Source organism: Symphalangus syndactylus, chromosome 7 (genome assembly GCF_028878055.3).
Source record: "Symphalangus syndactylus isolate Jambi chromosome 7, NHGRI_mSymSyn1-v2.1_pri, whole genome shotgun sequence".
Lineage (NCBI taxonomy): Eukaryota > Metazoa > Chordata > Mammalia > Primates > Hylobatidae > Symphalangus > Symphalangus syndactylus.
The window spans coordinates 9,495,701-9,522,660 of record NC_072429.2 but is presented as its reverse complement, the minus strand read 5'-3'; the positions used below and the strand labels follow the sequence as shown (position 1 = coordinate 9,522,660).

At 53.8% G+C, this 26,960-nt stretch overlaps 1 protein-coding gene across 1 annotated transcript in view; it reads right to left on the bottom strand.

The window, feature by feature from the left end:
• CDHR2 (cadherin related family member 2) overlaps positions 1–26,960 on the bottom strand; it is a 47,898-nt gene that overhangs the window by 19,924 nt on the left and 1,014 nt on the right. Inside the window, exons 2-12 of the mRNA XM_055285075.2 lie at positions 10,225–10,291; positions 9,886–9,957; positions 6,779–6,918; positions 6,582–6,632; positions 5,577–5,666; positions 2,706–2,795; positions 1,672–1,797; positions 1,455–1,601; positions 1,299–1,374; positions 1,041–1,156; positions 697–930 (exon numbers count right to left, since the gene is read on the bottom strand). Of these exons, the coding sequence (XP_055141050.1) occupies positions 697–930; positions 1,041–1,156; positions 1,299–1,374; positions 1,455–1,601; positions 1,672–1,797; positions 2,706–2,795; positions 5,577–5,666; positions 6,582–6,632; positions 6,779–6,918; positions 9,886–9,957; positions 10,225–10,276 (1,194 nt within the window). The 5' untranslated portion in view covers positions 10,277–10,291. The remainder of the gene's footprint in view (positions 1–696; positions 931–1,040; positions 1,157–1,298; positions 1,375–1,454; positions 1,602–1,671; positions 1,798–2,705; positions 2,796–5,576; positions 5,667–6,581; positions 6,633–6,778; positions 6,919–9,885; positions 9,958–10,224; positions 10,292–26,960) is intronic.

The window sequence follows — 26,960 nt, the reverse complement described above, 5'->3', positions numbered from 1 at the left end:
GCTGGGCACAGTGGCTCACACCTGTAATCCCAGCACTTTGGGAGGCCAAGGTGGGTGGATCACTTGAGGTCAGGAGTTCAAGACCAGCCTGGCCAACATGGTGAAACCCCATCTCTACTAAAAACACAAAAATTAGCTGGGCGAGGTGGTGCAAGCCTGTAATCACAGCTACTTGGGAGGCTGAGGCAGGAGAATCACTTCAACCTGGGAGGCAGAGGTTGCAGTGAGCCAAGATTGGGCCACTGCACTCCAGCCTGGGTGACAGAGCGAAACTCCGTCTCAAAAAAACAACAACAAAAAAAGAGCAACCTCCCACCTCACACCCTCGGACCACTTGTCCCAACACTGCTCAGCCTCCCGCAGTTCCCAGGACTACCCAAATCATGGCCGCCCAGTGCCAGGAGACCTCGCCAGCCACCCATCACCACGGACAATGATGTTCTACTCAGCATCATCTGACGTTCAACATCAGCCTCCACTCAGCATGGCCTTCTATTCAGCCCCACACGGATCGCCCAGAGGATGACACTGCTTACCAACGCAGGTTTCCAGAGAGCACCCAGCACCCCCATTCTCCGCCATCACACCCTGCACCACCAGCACTGCCACCCAGCACCACATGACACTGTCACTCGATCCAGGCTCCCACTGGCCTCCCCCAGCCACCCCCAGCCACACCCACGCCACCATGCCTGCCTTGTCCGGGTCGTAGACCACCATGGTGAGGCCATTGATGGGGATGCGGGGGGAGGCATGCTCGTCCACGTAGCCAGTGAAGTTCACTTGGGCCTCTTCGAGGGTGAAGGTGCAGGCTGGGAGGCTGCAGTTGTAAAACTCAGGTTTGTGGTCATTGACGTCCATCACTCTCACTGTCACCCAGATGCTCACCTTGGCCTCCTGCCCGTAGATGTTGAGGTGTGTCTCGGTGGCCTGAGGCACAGAGCAGAGGGCAGAGGTCAGAGAGCCAGTGCTGAGAGAGAGATCAAAGGCCAGAGGTTAGAGAGCAGTGTTCTGACAGGGGTGGTGGGGCTTTTGCTCACCGTGACCTGCAGCTGCACCTCCTCATCCTCCTCCAGCAGCTGTTCACGGTCCAGGGAGCCGTTGACCCTGATCACCCCATCTGCCCCGATGTCAAACCAGCCGGGCCGCGTGGAGGCTGGCAAGGAGACAGGCAGAACAGCTGGAACAGCTGCTCCAGTGGCTCTGACGGAGCCCCAACCCCATTACCTCCAGGGGCTCTGACGGAGACCCCACCCCGGCCCCAGCCCAGCCCTGGCCTGGGGACACCCCGTTCTCACAGGAGATGCTGTAGATCACAGGGTCATTGATGCCTTTGTCGCCATCCACAGCCTCCACCGTCAGCACCGAGGTTCCCTGGAATGGGGCCTGGTCAGTGCTCCTCAAACTTCCCCCACCTCCCGCTTCCACCCACACCCCACAGGTCCCCCGTGCACCTTGGCTGCATCCTCAGCCACAGAGGCCGAGTAAAACTCCCTGACAAACTGGGGGTCAAGGTCAGGCTGGTCCACCACGGAGATGGACAGGAAGACAGGCAGGGAGCACTGGATGGTGAAGCTGTTGTTGTACATGCCGCCCAAGTCCTGCAGGGGGATGGCCGCCCGTGAGCCAGCGCCGTGGGTCCTAGGCCCACCCGCCAGCACCCCCACTCACACAGGCCTTCAGCTGCAGCTGGTAGAAAGCGCTCTTGTTGTTGTAGCTGAGGCTGCCATTGAGGATGATGGAGCCATTGGCCAGGATCCGGAAGAGATGCTCGCTGTCCCCAGTGCTAGGGATGACCTGGGGCAGAGCAGACTTGGGTCAGCCTCCCTAGGGACAGCCCTGCCCCAAGGACCCCGCTCTGAGCAACGCAGGGAAGGCCCCAGCTCTGCCACTGACCAGTCACGCCATTGGCACCAGGTCACGTGACCTCTCTGAGCCTCAGTTTCCAGCTCCAGGAAATGGGGCTGGTGACAACCCTCAGTGGGTTGAAAGGAGGATCCAATAAGATGCAGTCGGCCCTCCATCTCTGTAGGTTCCACATCCACAGATTTGAGCAGACACAGATCAGAACTGTAGCTATGCTCACAATGGTTGCGTCTGTACTGAAGGTGTACAAACTTTTTCCCTTGCCATGCTTCCCTAAACAATATAACATAACATGCTATATTTACAGAGTATTTGCATTGCATTGGTATGGGAGGTAACCTAGAGGTGATTGAAAGCACACAGGAGGTTGTGTCTAGGTTACATGCAAATACTACCCCATTGCATGTCAGGGACTTGAGCAGCCATGGATTTTGGTGTCCTCAGGGATCCTGGAGCCAAGTCCCCACGGATAACAAGGGGCGACTGTATGGTATGTGCCAGGCACGCGGTTGGTGCTCAGTAAATGGTGCTATCAACAGCAAGTCTGTTTCCATGAGAAATGGGTTTACACACTCCTTATTGTCTGTGGAACTTGGACAAGACCTGGGAGCAGGCGGGCGGGAAGAAGGGTCTGGTCTGCAGCAGGCACCATCTTTAGGCAAGTGGAAAAGGCGAGGTTTCCAGGGAGGAGGGCTGGTGGCCAGAGGACGGTTTGGGGACCAGGGCTGGGCCAAGGCGGGACCAATGTCCCCACCCCAACGTTCAGGCCCTGTGGGTTGTCTGTGGAGATGCTGCCCCCTGGCGGTCACAAAGGCGGTCAGGGCCCCGTTCACACTCACCTTCTCTATGGAGTACACGACCATGCCTGCAGACCCCATGTCTTTATCCACGGCCAGCACGGAGAACACCACGCTGCCCACGGGCAGGGTCTGCAGGGAGGGACTCGTCACCTACGAGCTCAAATCCAGCTCCTCCTATCCCTTGTCCGTCACTGCCCCCCTGAGCTTCAGTGTCCTCAGCTGTGCACTAATGGGGACAGGGTTCCCCTGTCCTTCCCACCACAGCTGCGGGTGGAAGGCAGCTGGGGGTGCGGGGCGGCAGAGAGGATCTCCCTCCTCCCCTCCCCACACAGCGTCTCCACCACCTGAGCTGGCTTCTGATTTTCGGAGCCCCTCGGAACTAGGCTGAGGGATCATTCTAGAGCCCAGCCTCACTGTGCCACTGCGCGCTCACACATCCCACGTGCTCTCTACGGCGTATAGCCATGGGTTTCAAACAGCGCCCTACAGAGCTGGAGGCTTCTTTGGGAAGAACTCTGCTCCTGGGCTCCTGTACACACCAACTCTACCTCCTTTTTTTTTTTTCTGAGATGGAGTTTCACTCTTTCGCCCAGGCTGGAGTGAAGTTGCATGATCTCAGCTCACTGTAACCTCTGCCCCCTGGGTTTAAGTGATTCTCCTGCCTCAGCCTCCCCAGTAGCTGGGATTATATGCGCCCACCACCATGCCTAGCTAATTTTTTGTTTTGTATTTTTAATAGAGACAGGGTTTTGCCATGTTGGCCAGGCTGGTTTTGAACTCCTGACCTCAGGTGATCCACCTGCCTCAGCCTCCCAAAGTGCTAGGATTATAGGTGTGAGCCACCGCGCCCAGCCACGACCTCTACTTCCTAATTGTGGCCACGGAGATCTTTGAAAATCATGAATCAGACCACATCACTTTTGTGCTTCAAATCCCGCAAGAGTCCCCCCATTCTGCCCAGATCACAGTCCAGACTCCTTCGAGCCTGGGCTGCCACCCGCCTCTCTGACCTGACCTCCTCCTCACCCTCCCCCTCTAGCTGCACTGGCTGAGCTTGTTCCTGCCTCAGGGCTTTGCACCTGTTGTTCCCCCTGCCTGGAGCACCCCTTCCTGGAGAATCCCCTGCCAGCTCCTTCTTGCCATTCAGGTCTCTCTGTTCAGATGCCCTCAACTCAGAGAGGCCTTTCCTGACCCTTCAACCTAAAGCAGCACCCGCTGCAGTCACTTCCTTCACTTTGCCTTGTCTCGTGCTCATTGTAGGGCTCACCACCATCTGAAATCATTCTGCTTGTTTTGTTTCATTGGTTCCTGTCTGTGGCCTTCTCTAGAAGGTGAGCTGCTGAGAGTAGCAACCAGGTCTGTCTTGCTCCTCAGGTAAGCTTAGCACCGAGGACAGTGCCGGGTGCTGGGGCATTCCATCAGAGCCTCTCACGTGGCTGTCCAGACCACACGTGTCTGGCCTGGCGTGGGGCCCCTCACCTGGAAGGTCTTTGCAGGCACATGGCAACGGAGGTTCGGGAGTGGTGGTATTTGCTGCCCAGTGACCATCAGGGAACCTCCTTTCCACCCATGTAGCGTAAGTGGAACTGTCCCCACTCCTCCCCCTTGCTGTGGGGAAGGCCCATGATGCAGACCTAACCCACGAGAGCCTTCCATACCACTAAATTGGCTCAAGGATAGCACATGACCTAAAATGAGCCAATGAAAGTCAGCCCTGAGCTTTGGGCTGGAAGGATTGAGAAAGAGACGGTCTCCTCAATGTGAGCCTGTACTTTTTAATTTTTTATTTTTTTATTATTTATTTATTTATTTATTTTTGAGATGGAGTTTTGTTCTTGTTGCCCAGGCTGGAATCCAATGGTGCAATCTCGGCTCACTGCAACCTCTGCCTCCCAGGTTCAAGCAATTCTCCTGCCTCAGCCTCCTGAGTAGCTGGGATTACAGGCATGCGCCACCACACCCAGCAAATTTTTTTTTTTTTTTTTTTTCAGTAGAGACGGGGTTTCTCCATGTTGGTCAGGCTAGTTTCGAACTCCCGACCTCAGGTGATCTGCCCGCCTCGCCTCCCAGAGTGCTGGGATTACAGGGGTGAGCCACTGTGCCCGGCGAGCCTGTACTTTTGTCACCACATGAGAGGCTTGCCTCTCGCCCCCCAGGATGGAGGCAATAAAAGAAGCAGAGCTGAGAGGAGGAGAGAAACTCAAATCATATCTTGATGTGATTTGAGTACCTGGATCCAGCCATGCCTGAAGATATGATTTCAAATCAAATTTCATTATATGATTTGGCTTAAATCAAATCAAGATATGATTTGAGTACCTGGATCTAGCCACGCCTGAAGTCTGAGGTACCTCTAAATTTTTTAGATACACGAGGCCGGGCACAGTGGCTCATGCCTGTAATCCCAGCACTTTGGGAGGCCAAGCCGGGCGGATCACGAGGTCAGGAGATCGCGACCATCCTGGCTAACACGGTGAAACCCATCTCTACTAAAAATACAAAAAATTAGCCGGGCGTAGTGGTGGGTGCCTGTAGTCCCAGCTACTTGGGAGGCTGAGACAGGAGAATGGCGTGAACCCAGGAGGCGGAGCTTGCAGTGAGCCGAGATTGCGCCACTGCACTCCAGCCTGGGCGACAGAGCGAGACTCTGTCTACACGAAAAAAGTCAACTCCCTTTTTTTTTTTTTTTTGCTTTCATCACTGAAAGAATTCCTAACCTGATTGATTGCAAAATATTGCTGTAACCATTGTTTGTGGGGTTACATCCCCCTGGCTTTGGTTCTTGAAGCTGCCCCTGCTAGGAGAGGTTTTCCAACCCTGAACGCCCCACTGACTGTCCCTGGCTCTTCCTACTCTGAGAAGCGCTTTGGGATGCCCCCTGCCCCACAACCACATTAAGGCCGGTGTCACCTCGTTGATGCTGGTGGAGAATGCGGTGTTCTGGAAAACGGGTGCGTTGTCATTTCTGTCTTCCACAATCACCAGCATCTCCTTCTGCACCTGCAAGTGAGAAAGCCCAGGGGACCCCAGAAAATAGGATTTAAAACACCAGAGAAGTTGCAAGTATTGTACAAAGAGCTGGTGTCCTTCATCCAGATCAACCTACTGTTTGGTCTCTCTTTCTCTCCATATGTTTTTGGGGGCTTTTTTTTTGCTTTTTTTGTAGAGACCAGGTTCTCTCTATATGTTGTTTTCTGAACCATTTGAAAGTAAGTTGCAGGCATCATTAGTTTATTTTTTTTTATTTTTTATTTTTTACATTTATAGACAGAGTTTCACTCTTGTTACCCAGGCTGGAGTGCAATGGCGTGATCTCATCTCAATGCAACCTCTGCCTCCCAGGTTCAAGCAATTCTCCTGCCTCAGCCTCCTGAGTAGCTGGGATTACAGACATGCACCACCACACCCAGTTAGTTTTCTGTATTTAGCAAAGATGGGGTTTTACCATGTTGGCCAGGGTGGTCTTGAACCCCTGACCTCAGGTGATCTGCCCACCTCGGCCTCCCAAAGTGGGAAATAAGAGTGTAGTTGCAACATATTCAGCCAAAGCAGTTGAGAGTGATGGTTTTGCCTCTGGAGCCCTGGGGTGGGGAGGTATTTGGCACTTTTCTAATCAATATTTATACACATTAAGAATACATTTAATTTATATTTAAAATATAACCAATAACTTTATATGTAAATTAAAAAGCCTTCATATGATATAAATAATATATTTATATAATTTAAATAAATTTTTAAAAATACTAAAATCTTGGTAATATCGTATGACAAAGAAATGGACTAGTATAATCTCGATATAAATAAACATTAAATTCACTGTTAACTGGGGCACCGTCCGCTTGCCAGAGGTGGGGACGCAGTCAGGAATGGACTTTCGCAATCTCTGTCTACCCCCTGCACCTCCAAACTCACCTGGACATAGGGGTCGCTCACGGAGATGGTGACTTTGAATGTGTAGAGTGTCTGCAGCAGCCAGAGAGAAGGGGCCGGTAGTGAGCCCCTGCTGGGTGGGAGCACAGGGGGTGCCGCCACCAGGACGTGGGCTCCCGGGGCCCTCCCAGGACCCCCCCCACCGCGTCCCGTGCCCTCCCCAGCTGGATGCTGTTTACCTCGTAGTCCAGGGCGCTGGCCAGCTTCACTTCCCCAGTTTTCGGAGTGACAGTGAAAAAGTAGGCATTGGAGCCGCTCATCCCATAGGTCAGAGGGTCATTGTCCTGGTCTTCAGCTACCAACCAGAAGGCCTGGGCACCTGGGGATGGGACACCCCAGGTGAAAGCACTGAAAGGGTGGCCACCCAGGGTCCACAGCCACCCTTTCAGTGTTGGTCTGGCCAAGCTGGCTGTGAGGCTGGGCTGGGCGCCTGGCTGCTCTGTACACAGGCTCGACTTGCCATCTGGGACCTCCCTAGCCATCAGCCAAGTCAGCAGCATCCTGACTTCCCTTGTGACTCAAAGGGCACTGGACACAGTGCGGGGAGTGGGGGGCTGTACCCAGGCGTCTGCCCCTCCCCTTACCAAGCCTGTGGCCCTGCCCTCTCCAGAATACCGAGTTTCTGTGACACAAGACTAGACGTGGCTGGCGTGAACCTTTCCAGCTGCAGCATCTGGGTGCAGCCTAGAGCTTTGGAGAGGCTTCCAGGACACCCCCTTTCTGCTCAAGTGAGCCAAAGCTGTGTCCAGCCTGCTGCTGGCCTCCTGAGAGCCCTAACTCTTGTGCTGCATGCCTGGGCCCAGCAGCAGGCTGGTCGTCCACTCCCTAGCCTGAAAGGAACTTTCTACAGATTCATCAAACCCACCCTATCCCTGACCCCCACCTCCTTTACCCACCCAGCCTCTGCTCCGCCACCTCCACCGGCCCCACTGTTCATTAGCAAGGACTTTCTTCTTTTCACGAAGATGCGTTTCCCTGGAGCTCCGCCACAGGGCTCTGAGGGCTTCCGCCCCTGGCATGGGAGCCTACGTCCCCTGATACTTTCGTGGCCCACAAGAAAGCTGAATTTCTTTTAAAAGCAGAAGGCCAGGTGTGGTGGCTTACATCTGTAATCCCAGCACTCCGGGAGGCTGAGATGGGGGATTGCTTGAGCCTAGGAATTTGAGAGCTGCCTAGACAACATAGCGAGACCCCCATCTATACAAAAAATTTTAAAAATTAGGCCACGCGAGGTGGCTCATGCCTGTAATCCCAGCACTTTGGGAGGTGGAGGTGGGCAGATCACTTGCTATCAGGAGATCGAGACCAGCCTGGCCAACATGGTGAAACCCTGTCTCTACTAAAAATACAAAAAATTAGCCAGGCGTGGTGGCACATGCCTATAATCCCAGCTACTCGGGAGGCTGAGGCAGGAGAATTGCTTAAACCCAGGAGGTGGAGGTTGCAGTGAGCTGAGATCACGCCACTGCACTCCAGCCTGGGTGACAGAGCGAGACTCCATCTCAAAAATAAATAAATATAAAAATAAAAAATTAGCCAGGTGTAGTGGTGAACATTGGCTCATGCCTGTAATCCCAGCACTTTCGGAAGCCGAGGTGGGAGAATTGCTTGAGCCCAGCAATTTGAGACCAGCCTCAGCCATGTAGCAAAACCCTGTCTCTACTTTAAAAAATAAAATATCAGCTAGGCATGGTGGCGCATGCCTGTAGTCCCAGCTACCTGGGAGGCTGAGGTGGGAGGATGGCCTGAGCCCAGGAGGTCGAGGCTGCAGTGAGCGTGACTGCACCACTACACTCCAGCCTGGGGGACAGAGCCAGACCCTGCCTCGGAAAAAAAAAAAAAAAAAGCCTGTGCACTCCTCCCTCTCCAGCCTCCATGGGATAGACATGAGAACAGCAGTTGCCTATAGGGAGCAGAGATGGACTAGAACTGGACACAGGGAACTTTCTGGGGTGATGGAAATACTTTCTCTTGATCAGGGGATTGCTTGCACAGGTTTCATATTTGTCAATACCCCTTGGTGTCTCTTGTTTCATCTGGCAGCTTTCAATATTCCTGGATTCCATTTTGCACTGCAACAAAGGCTGTGGCTTTCCCCCCAGTATCCACTTGTCCCTCTTTTCTGAGAACAATGGAGCCCCAGATTTTGAGCTGGGCACACGGCCAACCAGAATGAAGGCCACATTTGCCAGGTTCCCTTGCAGCTAGGCGTGGGTCTGCAGCTTAGTTTTGGCCAAAGAGACAAAAGCAGTAGCAATATGTGTAAAATCCAGAAAGGAAGAAGCCCTCTTGTCCCCTTCCTCCTTCTGTGGCTGGAATGGTTTCTCATCTGAGCCATCCTGCCCCATGTGGGTGGGACCTGTGCCTTAGGGAAGGCGGGACACTGAGCGGGAAGAAGGCTGCCTGACCCCCGCCCCCCCAAGCCCTGCAGGGAGGGCAGCCTGATGGGACACGCCCCCACAGCTCCGGGCTCCTGGGCGGCCACGACCGGCGGTAATTCACCTCTGCCTTATTTGCATCTCTGTTATTTGGGGTCCCAACCAACTCGGCCACCTATGGTTTCTACTTCCCTGATCTATATCCTGCCTTCTGGAAATGTGGTATCTATGCCCCCTGGCTCCTTCCAAAATAATGTTTCCCAAACTTCATTCGTTCCTGCGCCACTGCCGTGACCTTTGCTGTGACTTTTGCCGTGACCATTGCTGTGTCTGTGTTCTGTTCCTGGTGCTGGTTCCTTAAATTGACTTTCCATCTCAGGTAAAGACATTTACTTTAAAAGCAAACTTTACATCTCAAAACCCATCTCACCTGCCATAGATAGAAAGTAACTTTACAAATAAAAACAAAGCAAAGAGGGTCATTAGCTTCTGTGAAAGGGTCTGAGCCTGACACCTGCTCTCCCTTTAAAAAAAAAAAAGAAAGAAAGAAAGAAAGCCAGGGTAGGGGTGGGAGAGATTAGCAAGTGTGAGGAAGGAGGAGGAAGCGTGGCCCAAGGGGATCCTCCAGTCAGAGACTGAAAGCGATGGGCAGTGGGGGAGGCTGGATGATTTGGCGCTGGTGTGAGGGCCCCTGGAGGTGCGTCTCACACCTTTGAGGACACTGCTCTTGACCCAGAAGCTGAAGAGAAGAAAACAAACTTCTGTAATCAAAGGCATTCCCTTCAGTCCCTCTTTGTCCCACAATAAGCCATGGAGTTGCAGGGATGGTGGGGGCTCAAGAGGGTGCCCCCAGGACTTTCTTGTGGGTCAGGACCTGACATGGGGCAGACACAGGGGCCAGGACTCACCCACAGGCAGGTCCTCAGGCAGGATGACTGACGTCATGTTGGCCAGGAACTTCGGGGCCACGTTGGCTGCCACTGCAGGGACACAGAGTGCTGGAACATCGGGACACCCCTGCCAAACCCGGTCCCTACCTGCTCCCCTGGGAGCACACACTAGTCCTTGTGGACACCCAGGCCACCCATCCAGGCCTAGATTCCTTCCCAGGCCTCCCCAGCTTAGCCAAGCACAGGGCCGGCCCACAGGAGCTGGTGTTTGCTGATGAGGGATCCCCCTCCTTTCCAGAGGGTCCTGCCAAGGGTCTCTAGGTTAGGGCTGCGTGGTCGGGGAGGGGAGACACCTACCAGACACCACGAGGGCAGGAAAGAGGAAGCAGGACAGCCATAGCTGGGCCATCACATCCGCAGGGACCTAAGGGAAGAGGTCAGGGAATGGCTCCTGGACTCAGGCCTCCCTCCTTTTGGCAGATTCCCATCTGCCTGGGTCTGATCCGAGCCCACCCACCACTGCTGCTTAGTAGTTCTCCCTCAGGGCCTTTATCACCCTCTGTCCATTTTCCGGATGCTCAGGGTTGGGGGAACCAAGGGGGAGGCCAGGTGGGGTGGGGGTGAGCACGATGGCTGAACCTGAATCCAGGAGCCACCACGCACCAGGAGCTGCTCCAAGGCACTAGACGCGCAATTGTGTTATTCCCACAACTGTGAGGTGGCTGCTAAGGCACCAAGACAGGAAGGGGCTTGCCTGAGGCCACAGGGAGTCAATGACAAGCCCATGCTTGGAACACAGGTCTTTTGGAGTCCAGAGGTCATTCTCTCAATCACTGCACTGTCTATCCTTGCCTGTGAGAAGTGTTCAAACTAATAGCATCCTTCAAAATCAAGGCCCTGGAGAGGGACCATAATTTGTCCAGGACCATCCAGAGACTATGGGTGGGCAGGGGCCTTTGTTCACGTGCTGATACATCTACTGGCTGTCTTTGCAGCCTTTCCCAAACTGTGCTCCATGGAACCCTGGCCCTCTGAGATGCGTCACAGCAGAAGGGTTCCCCAGTCAGATGGGTCTAGGGAGGGCTGCACACTCTGGGATCCTCTTGTTGATTGATAGCTGGACAGAGACCCTTAGAAAACCCTGCTGGGCCAGTCTTTTTGATCTTCTTATGTTGCAAGCCGTCCCTTGTTAGGGAAAAGGAGAAAAGGGGGACTTTGATTCACTGTCACCTGAAATGTCAAGTCCCTTTCAATGCCCAAAGATGAGGCCGGGTGTGGTGGCTCACGCCTGTAATCCCAGCACTTTGGGAGGCCGAGGCAGGCGGATCACCTGAGGTCAGTTGTTCGAGACCAGCCCGACCAACGTGGTGAAACCCCATCTCTAACAAAATATAAAAAACGTTAGCCGGGCATGGTGGTGGGTGCCTGTAATCCCAGCTACTCAGGAGGCTAAGGCAGGAGAATTGCTTGAATCCAGGAGGCAGAGGTTGCAGTGAGATGAGATCACACCATCGCATTCCAGCCTGGGAGACAGTGAGACTCCGTCTCAAAAAAAAAAAAAAAAATCCCCAAAGACAACTGATGTGTCACTCCACAGAAAGCAGGAGAGCAGGATGGGCCCCCACATGTTTTGTTTCTTGCTGTCTGTCTAGAAAGTTGTCTGTATGCTCTATGTTCGCTATGCTACTCTATAATCTTTCTGTAAGACAGGGCTTTTTACTGTATACTTTTTTCTTTTGAGACTGTCTCACTATGTTGCCCAGGCTGGCCTTGAACTTCTGGGCTTGAGCTCCTGAGTAGCTGGGATTACAGACGTGTGCCACTGTGCCCAGTTTTTTACTGTATACTGTTTTGTGCTAACTGAATATGTTAACTTTTCCAAAAATGAATTAAACAAGCTTGAAAGCAAACAAAGGAACACATTTGCTACTGTAAACTAAAAATAAAATCCTATGCCTCCCACGGACTAAACGGCCCCGCTTGTGGCCCAGGAGACCCCAGAAAAATTTTCAAAACTTAGTTTCCAGCCATGGCGGGATGGGAGGTCAATCACGCCTCATTATACCCTTCTCTTTTACAGGCGACACACAATAACTGACCAGCGTTAATGTTAAAATAGAGATCGCAGGACTGAAAGAATAGACATTCCGTGGCACTAAGATGCCAAATTATAAACAGGACCTGAGGCCATGCCAGGCCGGGGTGAAGTCAGGCAGCCCTAAAGAAGAAACTGTTCTAACTGCCACGAGGATTTTTTTTTTTCTTTTTCTCTAGCAGCTAAATAAGCACTGGCCTCGAGAAAAGCCAAATTAAAGCAATTACAGCTCATCCAGTTCACAGATGCTGACGAACTGAGCCCCTGTTCCACCAGCCATAACCGCAGCTTTTTTTGTTTGTTTGGTTTTGAGATAGAGTCTTACTCTGTCACCCAGGCTGGAGTGCAGTGGTGCCATCTTGGCTCACTGCAACCTCTGCCTCCCTGGTTCAAGTGATTCTCCTGCCTCAGCCTCCCGAGTAGCTGGGATTACAGGCACCCACCATCACACTGGGCTAATTTTTGTATTTTTAGTGGAGACGAGGTTTCACCGTGTTGGCCAGGCTGGTCTTGAACTCCTGACCTCAAGTGATCTGCCTGCCTCAGCCTCCCAAAGTGCTGGGATTACAGGTGTGAGCCACTGCGCCCAGCCCATAGCCACAGCCTTGACCCGACAAGAGACTGATTTCAGTAACTTTCTCCTGATAAGAGCCCACCGACCACGGACTGGCTCCAGCTCACACAGAGATTGCTTACTCATGCACCTTCCGGGTCACAAAAAGGCCTTTTGATGTACAGGGCGTAATTGTAATACATTTAAATGTTAAGTTGCCACCCCAAGTGAGCATGGATCATATGTTACATGCACGTGTGTTCAATATGCATGTGTCAGGAGCTCCTTTATGAATATGCATAGCTCCTCCTGTAACCTGTTAAATATGTATGTGTAGCCTCCCTGTCCAGCACCAAGCTCCTGCCCCAAACCCCATTTGGAAGTGTCTGTCTCTGGTCTTGGCCGGAGGGATGGCCACCTGCACATGGTCCCCTCTCTTTTTCTAGATTTATATTTTGTGTTTTTTTAAAAGTTAACACTACCAAGCACCCTCACCTGGTCCTGGGCACCTCTTCATGTCCCTTTCCCTCCTGCCCCAGAGCATCTGAAGTGGGCAGGCAGCCCTGGGGAGGAGTGGGGGAAGAGGATGGCTTCCAGAGCCGAGCCCTGATGGTGAAACAGCATCAAAAACCAGAACTCTCCCTCACACCGCCCACCCCTCCTCCCGAGTTCCAGCCTCGGGGAGCCACCCACCTGCCCACGCCATTCTGACACCTCCTTCTCCTGAACGCCCACATCCAATCTGTGCGGCCTCCTCTGTTTCTCTCTAATCAGCCTGCATCTCTCCATCCCATACTGGCCGCCCTCCCTGGGGACACTGTCCTCGGCCTCCTCAAGGCCTCTCTTCCTCCAGCCTCTCTAATCCATCCCACTCAACCAAACTAATCCTTCTGCACATAATCTAATCTTTTCCACCCTCACTCAAAACCCTTCGATGGCTCCCCATTGCTATAGAGTCCAGACTCCATAAAAGGGCTTCCCAAAGACTACCCTCGACCTCTCCAGCTTCACCTCGAACACTCCCTGCATCTCAGCCCACCCCTCATCTCCCGCGCGCCCACAGACTCCCTCTGCCTGCCCTCACTACTGCCCATCCCTCTTTTTGGAATGCTCTTCCCCACCTTGCTGCCTGATGCGTTCTCTTCATTTTTAAAAGCCAGCTCCAAGGCTGGGCGCGGTGGCTCATGCCTGTAATCCCAGCACTTTGGGAGGCCGAGGCGGGTGGATCGCTTGATGTCAGGAGTTTGAGAGCACCCTGGCCAACATAGTGAAAGCCCATCTCTACTAAAAATACAAAAATTAGCCGGGCAAGGTGGCTCACACCTGCAGTCCCAGCTACTCAGGAGACTGAGGCAGGAGAATCGCTCGAACCCAGGAGGCAGAGGTTGCAGTGAGCCGAGATCATGCCATGCCTCCAGCCTGGGTGACAGCGAGACTCCATCACAAAAAATAAAATAAAATAAAAAACCAACTCCAGGGTCCCCTTCTGTCCAGACACCCCTCAATGCTCCCACAAGAGGAACTGCCTCCTCCGCCCATCCGTCGTGACCTCACAGGATGCTGCATACACCCTAGAGTAACCTCTGTAGCTCTTGGTGTCTGTTATCTCTTTGCAAATGAGCCTCTCCCACCAGGCCAGAAGAGATGTGAGGGCAAGGTCCGCGTCTGATGCACCTCTGTGACCCCAGGACCAAGCACAGGGCTGAGCCCAGTGTAGGCTCAGTGAGTATCTCTGAAAGGAATGAATGGATGAGCCAGTGAGTCACTGCAACCCCAGGTGGCTTATCCAGAACACCCATGAGACAGAGCAGAGTGTAATGTGGTAAGTGGACCTGAGAGCCTGGGTCCAAATCCAGCGTAACCTTGGGCAAGTAACATACTCTCTCTGGGCCTCAGCTTCCTCATCTGTAAAATGGGAATAATAACAGCACCTACACCAGGGGTTTGTGTTGAGGCTTAAACAGTGCCTAGCTCCCAGTAAGTACATAATAAATGTGAGAAGTTATTATTGCAGGAAAAGGACGGTCTGTCTCTTGCCCTTCTCATTGTTGGAGTTCCCATTCCTGGTTCCTCTCTTCTGGGGAACTCTGCCCTGGCCAGCACTGGCTAGCTGCAGGCCCTCCTCCCTCAGTGTGCCCTGGACAGTCAGAGATTCTGGTTCTGATCTGGCTGCATGCTTCCCGGGCATGGTTAGCACCCCGCCCTGAAGCCCCAGCACAGCATTCTCTCTTTTTTTTTTTTTTTTTTTTTGAGACAGAGTCTTGCTGTCGCCCAGGCTGGAGTGCAATGGCACGATCTCGGCTCACTGCAGGCTCTGCCCCCGCAGGGTTCACGCCATTCTCCTGCCTCAGCCTCCCGAGTAGCTGGGACTACAGGCGCCCGCCACTTCGCCCAGCTAATTTTTTGTATTTTTAGTAGAGACGGGGTTTCACTGTGTTAGCCAGGATGGTCTCGATCTCCTGACCTCGTGATCCACCCGCCTCGGCCTCCCAAAGTGCTGGGATTACAGGCGTGAGCCACCCACCGCACCTGGCCCATTTCAGAGTTTTAAGCAGGAGAGTGGCAGGGACTAATTTCCTCTTAAGACCTTGCTGGCTGCTGCGTGTCGCCTGGCTGAACTGGGGGCAGCAGGGCTGGAGAGAAGAGGCAAGAGCTGGGCTGTAGTTTGGAGATAGAATATTTGGGATTCATAGAATTTCATCTTCACAGCAACTCATTTTGCAGATGAGCAAGTGGGATCTTGCTGGGAGTGTTCTGCTGAGGCCCTTACGGCTGAAAGTGAGTGGGATTCACAGCCACCCTCCAAGCCCAAGGCCCTCGCCTTTCCCTGAGGCAGGGAGAAGGAGGCAGCCCTCCTGTGGCCCCAGGGCCCTAGCAAGAGGAGAAAACCCCAGTTCAGATGTGGACCCCAAAGCTTCAACATGTTTGCCCTGTTGACCTACTCATCCAACTAACATAGAATAAGCTCTTTTTGCAGAAAGTTGTTCACCGTGAGTGATTATTTATAATCATGGGAAGCTGGAAGTGACCGTAACATGAAACACAGGCAATGATAAAGAAAGATGTGGACAAGCCCCGGGTGGGATGTTCGGCAACTGTTAAACATCACGGCAATGAATAGCAAGAGACGCAGGGAGGAAGCACCTCCTGCCTCTCACAACTGGAGCCGGGCACTCTGTAATGCTCACAAAATCCCTTCGAGGCCGGGTGTGGTGGCTGACGCCTGTAATCCCAGCACTTTGGGAGGCCAAGGCGGGCAGATCACTTGAGGTCAGGAGTTCAAGACAAGCTTGGCCAACATGGTGAAACCCCATCTCTACTAAAAATGCAATAATTAGCGGGGTGTGGTGGCATGTGCCTGTAATCCTCAGGAGGCTGAGGCGGGAGAATGGCGTGAACCCGGGAGGTAGAGGTTGCAGTGAGCCGAGATCGTGCCACTGCACTCCAGCCGGGGAGACAGAGCGAGACACCGTCTCCAAAACAAAAACAAAAAACCCTTCTAGACTGGTACCATTCTACCCACTTTACAGATGGGGAAAACAAAGCTCAGAGAGGTGAAGAGGCTGGCTTGAGTTTACAGAGTCAAGAGGCAGCAGAGCTTCGCTGGGCAGTTCACTGCCCTTCTCTAAGCGTTCCCTCCCGTGAGAATAATAACCCCGCTAAGTGATGAGGGTGGGCAGCAGGGGATGAGTGGGAATAAGAATGTGCCACCTCAGCGCCTGGCACACAACAGGCGCTCAGCGAGTGCAAACCTTCTTCCTTCCGTGGGGTTGTCCTCACCTTATGCCTGCTCCTCCCACTGCAATCACCATGGAAACCGCTTCCTCCCTCCCTGGTGACCATCCACGTTCCCCAGGGTCTGAGACTGCTTGCAGAGGTCAGAGCTAAATGGGCAGGGTCACGGCTGTGTGTGGAGGAGCCCTGGGGCTGTTTCTGATGCTACCTTCCATGTGACTCTAGCCAGGGGAACCTTGGGAAGTTGCTGTGGAAAATGCTGGCTTGCCAAGAACCCCGGAGATGACAGCTGGGGACAGCCCACATGCTGAACGGCAGGGCTGCACTCAGCCAGACTGATAAATACAGATGTGCCCCGCTGCTCAGGGGAATTAGTAAGTTCTCAGTCCTCAGAATCCCCAGCAGTGCTGAGCCACAGTCCTCAGTGAGACAGGGACAGCGATGTGGGTACAGCTACACCCTGGAGGGCGACATGATAGCACTGGAGACAAGGGCAGTGAGTGAGGTGGTCATGGAGGCAGGGTCCAATATCAGGACAGGGACCCCTCGGGGGTAGGGGCGGCACTGGTGGTGGTAAGTAGGGATGGACGTGCTGATGATGTGTGTGCTGATGAAGGTGGAGACGCAGGTGGAGCTGGTGGAGGTGACAGTTGTGGGAGGGAGATGGTGGTGGTGGTGGGGCTGGCAGTGGAGATGCAGGTGAGCTGGGCATTAGCGGAACTGCTAGACTGCAGGCGTCTATTGTGTGAGGAACAGCCAGGGGCTGGATGCGTCCAGCCCTGGCATCCCTCTGAGGCTGTCATCTGGGACCTACCTCCCTCATCACTGTTTTCTCTCATGCTCTTTCCTTCAGAAATGAGTCAACTGCCACAGGACAATTAGTCACTAGATGTGCAGCCAGCAGGTATCGAGATGGATTCATCATCATTACAAAGTCCCCCTGGGTCCAGCCTGCAGGACAGGAGATTCCTGCCCTCAGGATCCCTCCTCCCAGTCCCAGAGGAAAATGGCAACTGGCAAGAAAGGGCCATGTGCCGAGGCTAGCACTTTGCCCCCATTACCATTTAGTCCTCAGCAAACTGAGGTCCAAAAGGGGAAACGGCACGGCCCAGCCAGTAATGGGACCAGAACCCTAGCGAGGCCTGTGCCTTCTCTCTTTTCTAGGTTCCTGGGTTTTCCTTCTCGAGCTGCCCGATTTTTCCACAGGTCATGCTGAGCCCACAGACGTGTGACATTGAGAGAGAACAGCCCGAACCAGGACCTTCACCCAGTCCCCGAGGGGCCTCCCCCTACATCCCCTTCCCCATACGCGCCACGCTTCTCCCTCATGGAAGTGTCTCCCAACTCCCCCCTCCCCATCTCACAGGGCAGGACGCAGGGCCTCAAGAAGCCTGTGGACCCTCACTCAGAGCAACAGCGACGCCCCTTTGCATCAGTGTGACGCACACACAGTCTCTCCCCTGCATCTGGGCCCAGCCATCCCCCTGGAAGGAAGAGCTGGATTCATCAATCCCCTTTAGGCACACAGACATGAGCGCAGGAGGCCTGGGTTCCTGCCCAGCAGCTCCAAGGCTGTCAGAGGCAGAGCGGGGGTGCCACCCTGTCTGCCTCCCAGGCCAGTGCTCTTCCTTGCCTCATCCCTGCCTCGCCTGCCTCTTGCTCTGCTGGGGTTTCTCGCAGTCCTGCCTCCCCATGATCATGATGAGGCTGGCGTTCTACAGTCCAGAGCATCTGCCTCTGGATTCGGTCACTTGGGGAAAAAGCACAGTGTCTGTGTGGGCTGGGGAAGGCGCAATGACAGCATGCCCCAATGCTAAGCCTTCCCCATCATGGGCACCGTCACTCCCAAGCTCAAATCTCCTCCATGGCTCCCACTGGCTGCAGGACACACTGCCTGCCCCTCAGCCTGACAGGCGAGGTCCTTGGAGGTCCTGGGTCTTGCTTTATCCACACGAGCTGCTCTCCCACTCCTGAGGTCCAGTGGTGTCGAAGGCTCCTGTTCTCAGTCCACACCCTGCGTTTTCCTTCCTCCTTCATTTGCCTCAACTGTTCCCTCTGCGCAGAACGCCTTTCTTTGCCTTCTGCCTACGTGCAAATTCTCTCCATTCTGTAAGGCCCAGGTCAGCTGTGGAGCTGTGTTCGGGCAGTTGGTGGCCCCCACTCTGGGCTCCTGATTTCCTGGTACCCCAGCAAGGGGCAGGAGCAAGGTGCAAATGGAAAACAAGTGAATGGAGTTGCCCCTGGGCTGGGACTTGCAGACAGGCACCGGTTTCTCCCTGCTGGGGCAGCCTCAGGCCAACGCATGGATGTGCAACAAGGCCCCAGTCACTGCACAACCATACCCCGGGGCTCTTTTCTCTGTTTGCTCCTTTAAAAAATGGGAACTATTAGCCGGGCGCCGTGGCTCACGCCTGTAATCCCAGCACTTTAGGGGGCCGAGGCAGGCAGATCACGAGGTCAGGAGATCGAGATCATCCTGGCTAACATGGTGAAACCCCATCTCTACTAAAAGTTCAAAAAAAAAAAAAAATTAGCCAGGCGTGGTGGTGGGCACCTGTAGTCCCAGCTACTCGGAGGCTGAGGCAGGAGAATGGTGTGAACCTGGGAGGCAGAGCTTGCAATGAGCCGAGATCCCGCCACTACACTCCAGCTTGGGCGACAGAGCGAGACTCTGTCTCAAAAAAAAAAAAAAAAAGAGAGAGAACTATTGGCTAGCTGTGGTGGCAATCCAGGCCAATACCAATAGTTCTCATTTTTTAAAGGAGCAAACACAGTCCAGCACTTTGGGAGGCTGGAGTGGGAGGATCACTTGAGCCCAGAAGGTCGAGGCTGCAGTGAGCCAAGATCGCGCCACTGCACTCCAGCCTGGGCTACAGAGCAAGACTTTGTCTCAAAAAATAAAAATAAAATAAAATAATTTAAAATGGGGACTATCTATATTCCAGAAATTACTGCTTCCTTGTTCTCAAGCCCTCCAGCCACTCCTGTTCTTTCTCTGCTCTCAAAAAATGCCTGGACCAGCCTGACCAACATGGTGAAACCCTGTCTCTACTAAAAACACAAAAATTAGCCAGGCATGGTGGTGCACACCTGTAATCCCAGCTATTCGGGAGGCTGAGGCAGGAGAATCACTTGAACCAAGGAGGCGGAGATTGTGGTGAACTGAGATTGCACCACTGCACTCGAGCCTGGGTGACAAGCGAGACTCCGTCTCACAAAAAAAAAAAAAAATTAGCTGGGCGTGGTGGCGGGCACCTGTAATCCTAGCTACTCAGGAGGCTGAGGCAGGAGAATCGCTTGAACCAGGGAGGCACAGGTTGCAGTAAGCCGAGATAGCGCCATTGCACTCCAGCCTGGGCAACAGATTGAGAATCCGTCTCAAAAAAAAAGTGCTTAGGGAAGGACCAAAAAGGACACAGAGGAGAATCAGGGAGGCTCTGGCCCCCACACCATGAGATGTGTAGTCTCCAGGAATCCTCACTGGTCCCACCTGGCGCAGGAGGCGCTAGCTCTTCAGCCTCCGCTGGAAGGGGGCTTCAGCCGCATCTCAGAGCAGTCCATGGCGCCAAGATTTTCTAGAATTTGGAACCCCTGGGAGTGAGGATACCTGGACTGCCCAGGGCCTCCAGGAGGGTCAGGGTGGGGAGGTGGGTCCTCCTTCAGTGCGGGGAGCCCCCGGGGTGCACTCGGCCACGATGCTACAGAGCTCCCCCAGCACCGCCACCGCTACACAGCCAGCTCGCCATGCACTTTCACTTCTGCTTTTTCATTTACTTCTCACAGCTGTTCCCAAGCAGGAATTATCCTACCCTATTATTCCAAGGAAACCGAGGCTCATAGATGCCCAGAGGTGGGTGAGCCAGGGGCAGTAGGTTAGACTCAGGGGTCCTCCAAATCCAGGGGTCCCTGGGCAAGCCTTGGTCTGGGCTCTGTTGATCCAGGAGGCCATGCCTGCACCCACAGAGCAGACTCCAGCCGAGCCTGGGTGCCCAGAGCAAGGATGTGGGACCTGAGCACCCAGCTTCCCACTGCGGGCCCTCCCAGTGCCTATGGCCCAGGCCACCTGGCCCAGCAGACACACACAGACTCAAATGGCCCTGGGTTCAGATGGCAGCATTTCACATATTTGTTGTGCAACCCAGGCAAGCCCTCTCCCCTCTCCAGGCCTCAGTTTCCCCTGCTGAGAAGCAGAGTGAGGATGAAAATCACGAGTCTACATACGGGCCATGACCTGTTTCCAGCAGCGGGACCTCGGTGCTCACTGGGACCCTGCTTTGTGCCTGGTGCTCAACCCAGCACAGGCCTGCCTGAGTGATGCAGCATGGCCCTGACTCTCAGCTGGGTCCCCACCTCCTCTACCAGGGCAGAGAGATGTGCAGGGCCTGGACTGGGCAGAGCTGGGGCCAGCCTGGGTCAGTCCCTGCCTGACACTTCCTAGCACTGGCTGAGGTGGCACTGGGCTCAGTCACAGGCCACATGCCCACCTTTGCCTCAGGGCTTTTCAGGCCCTTTCTGGAACTCTTCTCATCCCCATTTGATAAATGAGGAAATAGAGGCCCAGAAGAGTTAAGTAGCCCACCAAGGTCAGGGTGGAGCTGGGATGTGAACCCAGCAGCTGGGGTAAGAGCCCAGGTCAGCTTCCCCGTCCTCAACCCCTGAGCATCCTGTGAAGGGGCTAGGCCAGTTACCTCGTTTCCCGGGGGTGCCTGCCTCCCTTGCATCCTGTGAAGAATCATCCTGTGAGGACTTGGATGGGAAGGGGGCCATCAGCCCCCAGGGATGGAGGTATTATTATCCCACGTTTACCGAAGAAACAGGCCTCACAGCAGGCTGGGACCTGACCCGGGTCTGCCCCATCTAGCGTGCGACTTCCCCTGCCCAGCTTCAGGGGAGACCCCCGAACCTGCCTTGGCTCTAGGGATCCCCCCCAAACCCCGCATATCTCTGGCCCAGAGACCCCCGATGGGCTGGATAGTCCCTACCTGTGTCCCCTTCGCCACGGAGGCGGCAGGCAGGCGCCCGACAGGTGCCGGCGCACAGGTGGGCACCCTCTGCGGCCTGCAGCTATGTGGCCAGCAGACTTTGGCACCATCTCCACCTCCACTGAGCAATCATTAACCCTGCCAGAGACCACACCTCCCAGGAGGGGGCCGACTCCTAACGAGGCAGAGTACAGCTGGGGGCCCCGGACAGGAGGAAGGAACCAAGGCGCCAGAGCTCCTGGTGCTCCTGGGGCTGGAGGCCCACACCACAGGAGACGGGGCCTGACCGACTCTGAGCTCAGAGGACCTGGGAACAAGGCCCAGCCCTGGGGCAGGCTAGAGGCGAGGACGGTGACAGTCAGAAGGTGATGCCAGAGCCCCCGTCCCCTCCCTGCTACGAGTCTTCAGTGACAGGGGATCTGTGGACAAGTGGGGGATTAAGTCAGCAGAGGGAAGTGGTAAAACAGTGTAACAATCAAACACTGCGTGGCCAGACCAGCCCCTGTGAGGTTCTCGTGAAGGACTGGGGGCTACCTGAGCCTGGACAACCCACTTTCGAGCCTATTGACACTGATCTGACCCCGCATTGAGATCCTCAAAAGGCATCTGCCCGTCCCCAGGGGCTTCATCCACCCCCAGGTTGCCTTTTTTAAAAATTTATTTATTTATTTGTTTTTGAGTCAGTCTTGCTCTGTCACCTAGGCTGGAGTGCAGTGGCACAATCTCGGCTCACTGCAACCTCTGCCTCCCAGGTTCAAGCAATTCTCCTATCTCAGCCTCTTGAGTAACTAGGATTACAGGTGTGGGCCTCCACACCCGGCTAATTTTTTTTTTGTATTTTTAGTAGAAACAGGGTTTCACCATGTTGGCCAGGCTGGTCTCGAACTCCTAACCTCAGGCGATCCGCCTGCCTCGGCCTCCCAAAGTGCTGGGATTACAGGGATGAGCCGAGGAGCCCAGCCCCCAGGCTGGCTTTAAGTGCTGCCTGATGTGGTGGCCTCCCAAAGGGGCTCAGCCGCAAATCCTCCTTATCCTCCCTTTGGCCCAGCCATCACAGTTGACACAGAAAGGGGACCCTGGGCACAACTTTCTTAAGGCACACCAGTGAGTCGTCACCATTGGGTGGCCCTCTTCTCGTGGGCAGAGGACATGTCTAATTCACAATAGATACATAGTCATGCACTGTATATCCGTGTTTTGGTCAGTGACGAACCACACATACAATAGCGGTCCCATAAGAGTATAATATCATATTTCACTGGACCCTCTTTGTTTAGACACACAAATACTTGCCACTGTGTTACAGTTGCCTGCAGTGTTCGGTACAGTCCCAGGCTGCACAGGTTAGCAGCCCGGGAGCACAGGCGGTGGCATAGAGCCTCCACGAGCATAAAAAGGAGAAGAAACCCAGATGAAGGGAAGTCAAGTGAGAAAAACAAGGGTAATCTACACCTGAATTGAGGCCATAAAATACTTGTCTTGAGCTGGGGGCACTGGTGTGCACCTGTAGTCCCAGCTACTTGGGAGGCTGCAGCAGGAGGATGGCTTGAGACCAGGATTTCTGTGCTGTAGTGCACTATGCTGACGGGGTGTCCACACTAAATTCAGCACTAATATGGTGAACCGCAAGGAGCAGAGGACCACTAGGTTGCCTCAGAAGGGGTGAACCAGCTCAGGTCAGAAACAGAGCAGGTCAAAATTCAGGTGCTGATCAGTAGTGAGATTGTGCCTCTGAATAGCTATTGCACTCCAGCCTAGACAACATAACGAGAGCTTGTCTCTCAAAAAATAAACAAATTATATATATATTTGCCTTCAAGTTCTGAGTAATTGTAGAGGTGGGTCATGAATTAGGTTCTAAGCTTCCCAGCAGGCAAAGCAAAAAGGGAATTGAGATCCATTAAGTCCAGCATACATCCATTTTAAAACATTTGCATAGGCCGGGCACCATGGTTCACACCTGTAATCCCAGCACTTTGGGAGGCTGAGGCGGGTGGATCACGAGGTCTGGAGTTCGAGACCAGCCTGGCCAAAATGGTGAAACCCTGTCTCTACTAAAAATACAAAAATTAGCTGTGCACAGTGGCAGGTGCCTATAATCTCAGCTACTCAGGAGGCTGAGGCAGGAGATTCACTTGAACCCGGGAGGCAGAGGTTGCAGTGAGCCAAGATTGTCCCACTGCATTCCAGCCTGGGTGACAGAGCAAGACTCCATCTCAAAAAAAAAAAAAAAAAAAAAAAAAAAAAAAAAAAAAAAGACCACTTTGCATATAGCCAGGCTCTGGGAGCTATGACGCAGTTCTGAGTTTTGATACCCAAGAGGCTTTTCCTCTTTTTGAGAAGTGTTTCTGAGGAAAGGATGCTGCAGACACTGGGTAGCAGTTGATGCGACTATTACAATGCAGGGGTTAAGAGACCAGGCTCCTCCGGGGTCAGACTGCTGGGTTCAATTATTTTTTATTTTTATTTTTTTTAGCACCATGTTGGCCAGGCTGGTTTCAAACTCCTGACCTCAGATGATCCACCCATGTTGGCCTCCCAAAGTACTGGGATTACAGGCGTGAGCTGCCGTGCCCAGCCACAATTTTTAACTTAATTTTTATTATTTTTGTTTATCTACTGTATATTCACAAATGGGTTCAATTTTGGCAGGGCAAGTTACATAACCTCTCTAAGACTGCTTCCTTATCTGTAAGTTGCAGGTAATATATGATGCCTACCTGGGCAGGTGATGGTGAGGATGTAATGAAGTCACGCATTTAAAGTTCTGGGCACAGTGCCCAACACAATAAGGTCTGAATGAATGTTAGTTTTCGTGGTGGCCTGGTGGTGACTATTGCATTACTATTACTAATATCGCCTCATTTAATCCTGCCAATAACTCCAGGGATGATTTTTTTCCCCTATTACAGATGGGAAAATAGACACTTGGACAGGTTAGAGCACCACCCGAGATTACAGAAGGTGGCAGAACCGAGATGTTGGCATGTCTGTGCAACAATTCTTGCCCCTGACTTTCCTGCCACAGCCGTCAGATTCCTCTCTGAAGGAAGTAGGCACTAGTCATCGCTGGTGGCTTAACTGGTAAGAGGAGAGGCAGGTGACCCCACCCAAGGCTCCAGGCTCCCCGCTCTGCCTCAGACCATAGGAGTCAGCCTGGTCGCTCTGCTGTGCCCCAAATAGGGCAGACCCCAACCCAAGCCCCTGCCCTCCCTCCCTGTCCTTAACGGCTGAGGCCGACAGCTCTGAGTCACTGCTCTGGCTGCCAGAGGTGTATCCTGGCCTGCCCAGACCTTTGGACCCGTCACGATGAGGCACATATGGCCAGATGGTGCCCTGCCCATCTCAAGGGGCACCATCCACCTGCCACAAGGCAGCCTGGGAAGCACACAGGGATCTGGGCTGTGACGGTCCAGGTCCAGGTCTAGGTCCAGGGTTGGCTTCATGGAGCAGCAGGCAGCCAGGCAGAGTGGGACTAAGAGCCCAGGATATGGACTCAGGTGACCTGGGTCCTAATCCCCAGCACCACTTACCTGCTGGGGGCTTGGGCAAGGTACATTATCTCCCACACTATTGGTGTCCTTGTCTAAAATAGGCCTAATGCAGACTCCACCTCATAGGCCTGTTCTAAGGAGTAATGATGTAATGCATGACAGCACTTAGCACAGGGTAAGTAATGGGGTGATGTGCACGAGGCAACAGTTTAGATACACATCAGGGTTCCTTCACAGCCACTGTCTGAAGTGTGTGCCTTAAAATTTTTTTTAATCAGAAAAACTTCTCGGCTGGGTGCGGTGGCTCACGCCTGTAATCCCAGCACTTTTGGGACACTGAGGCAGGCAGATCACTTCAGGCCAGGAGTCCAAGACCAGCCTGGCCAACATGGTGAAACATGGAACATGGTGAAACCCCATCTCTACTAAAAATACAAAAATTAGCCCAGCGTGGTGGCGCACACCTATGGTGCCAGCTGCTCAGGAGGCTGAGGCACAAGAATCGCTTGAACCTGGGGGTGGGGTGGGGGGAGGTTGTAGTGAGCCAAGATTGCACCACTACACTCCTGCCTAGGTGACAGAGTGAGACTCTGTCCCCACCCCCCCCCAAAAAAAAAAGAAAAAGAAAAAAAGAAAAGGAAAACTTCTCATTACCTGTCTTTGCTATGTGCACCCACTGCATACTCAGAAATTTATCAAGTTGAAATCAAGTGTTAGCTTGCCCCGGAGTTAGGCAAGTCTCTCCTTCCCTCTGAGCCACCATTTCTTTACCTGCAATACCTCTGACGCCCACCTAGTGCACAGCCTCAGAGGTGACCAGGAGAGTCTGGGCTGAGAGTGACTCTCTGGTGTGAATGCATTCAATCCCTCAACTTTCCAATCATCCCCAGAAATTGCACTTTGCAGGGTACAAAGTCCCTTCATTGCTCTTACAGTCAAGGAACCAGCCCAAGAATATCCCCGTGATGTCACAGACTCACAGCCTCCCACCCTAGAGAGAACTTGGGGCCGGGCGCAGTGGGTCACGCTTGTAATCCCAACACTTTGGCAGGCCGAGGCGGGCGTATCACGAGGTCAGGAGTTCAAGACTAGCCTGGCCAACATGGTGAAATCCCGTCTCTACTAAAACACCAAAAATTAGCCGGCCGTTGCGCCATGCACCTGTAATCCCAGGTACTCGGGAGGCTGAGACAGGAGAATCGCTTGAATCCAGGTGGCGGAGGTTTCCGTGAACCGAGATCGCACCACTGCACTCCAGCCTGGGCGACAAAGTAAGACTCCGTCAAAAAAAGAAAGGAAAGAGAGAAAGAAAGAAAGAAAAGAAAGGAAAAGAAGAAAGAAAGGAAAGAAAGAAAGAGGAAGGAAGGAAGGAAGGAAGAGAAAAGGAAGGAAGGAAAGAAGGAAGGAAAAGAAAGAACTTGGGGACCCATGAGACCACCTTCTCCCCACCCCAGAGCCTCCTTCCAGGGCACTCATTCCCCCTAAAGCTCTCCTTTAGATGGCTGTTCTGTCAACAAACGGCAGCTTTAAAAACTAAGTAGACCGGGAGGCAGCCGCTCCACCGTCTAATCAGCCCTCCGCAGAGGAGCTAAACCTGGGCTGAGAAGACGACCTGGTTGTGCAGCTTGTGGGAGGCGCGGTCTGCAGGGACTACCACCACCTGCATGCCAGCCAGAGCGCGGCCCGCGGCGGGGTGCAGCCCTCGCCGGCCTAATGCAACCAGGAGGCGGGGGCGGTGGGGCTACCCTCCGGGGCTGGGACACGCGGCCTGAGCAGGTGCCGGCCATGCAGGTTGGCTCTAGCGGTGGGGACAGGGGTTGCGGGGAACGTAATCCCTCCGGATGTCTCGGCCGGCCGCCTCGTTTTTTGCCACTGGAGTCTCCCATCCTCCTCCTAAAGAAGGTATCATCAATTCTATTCCGCAGACTTGAAAACTGAGGCTTAGAGAATGGCCCAAAGTGGGGAACCAAGATCTGCTGACCCCAGACAGCTCTCTATTAGCTACCCCCGCGCCCACCGGGGCTGGGGGAGGGGACACACTCTCTGGGAAGCGAAGATTCTCTGAACGACCATGGGGTCGTATTGTTTCCCCTGTTTCACAGGCGAGAAAACGAAGTCACTCCTCCAAGGTCACGGAGGCTGCCAGGCCCCAGCCACCGCCCCTTACGCACCCCTGGCCGACTGACGCTGGGCGGGCGCGGCCGAAAGAGGCTCCGCCCCGCCCGCGCCACCCG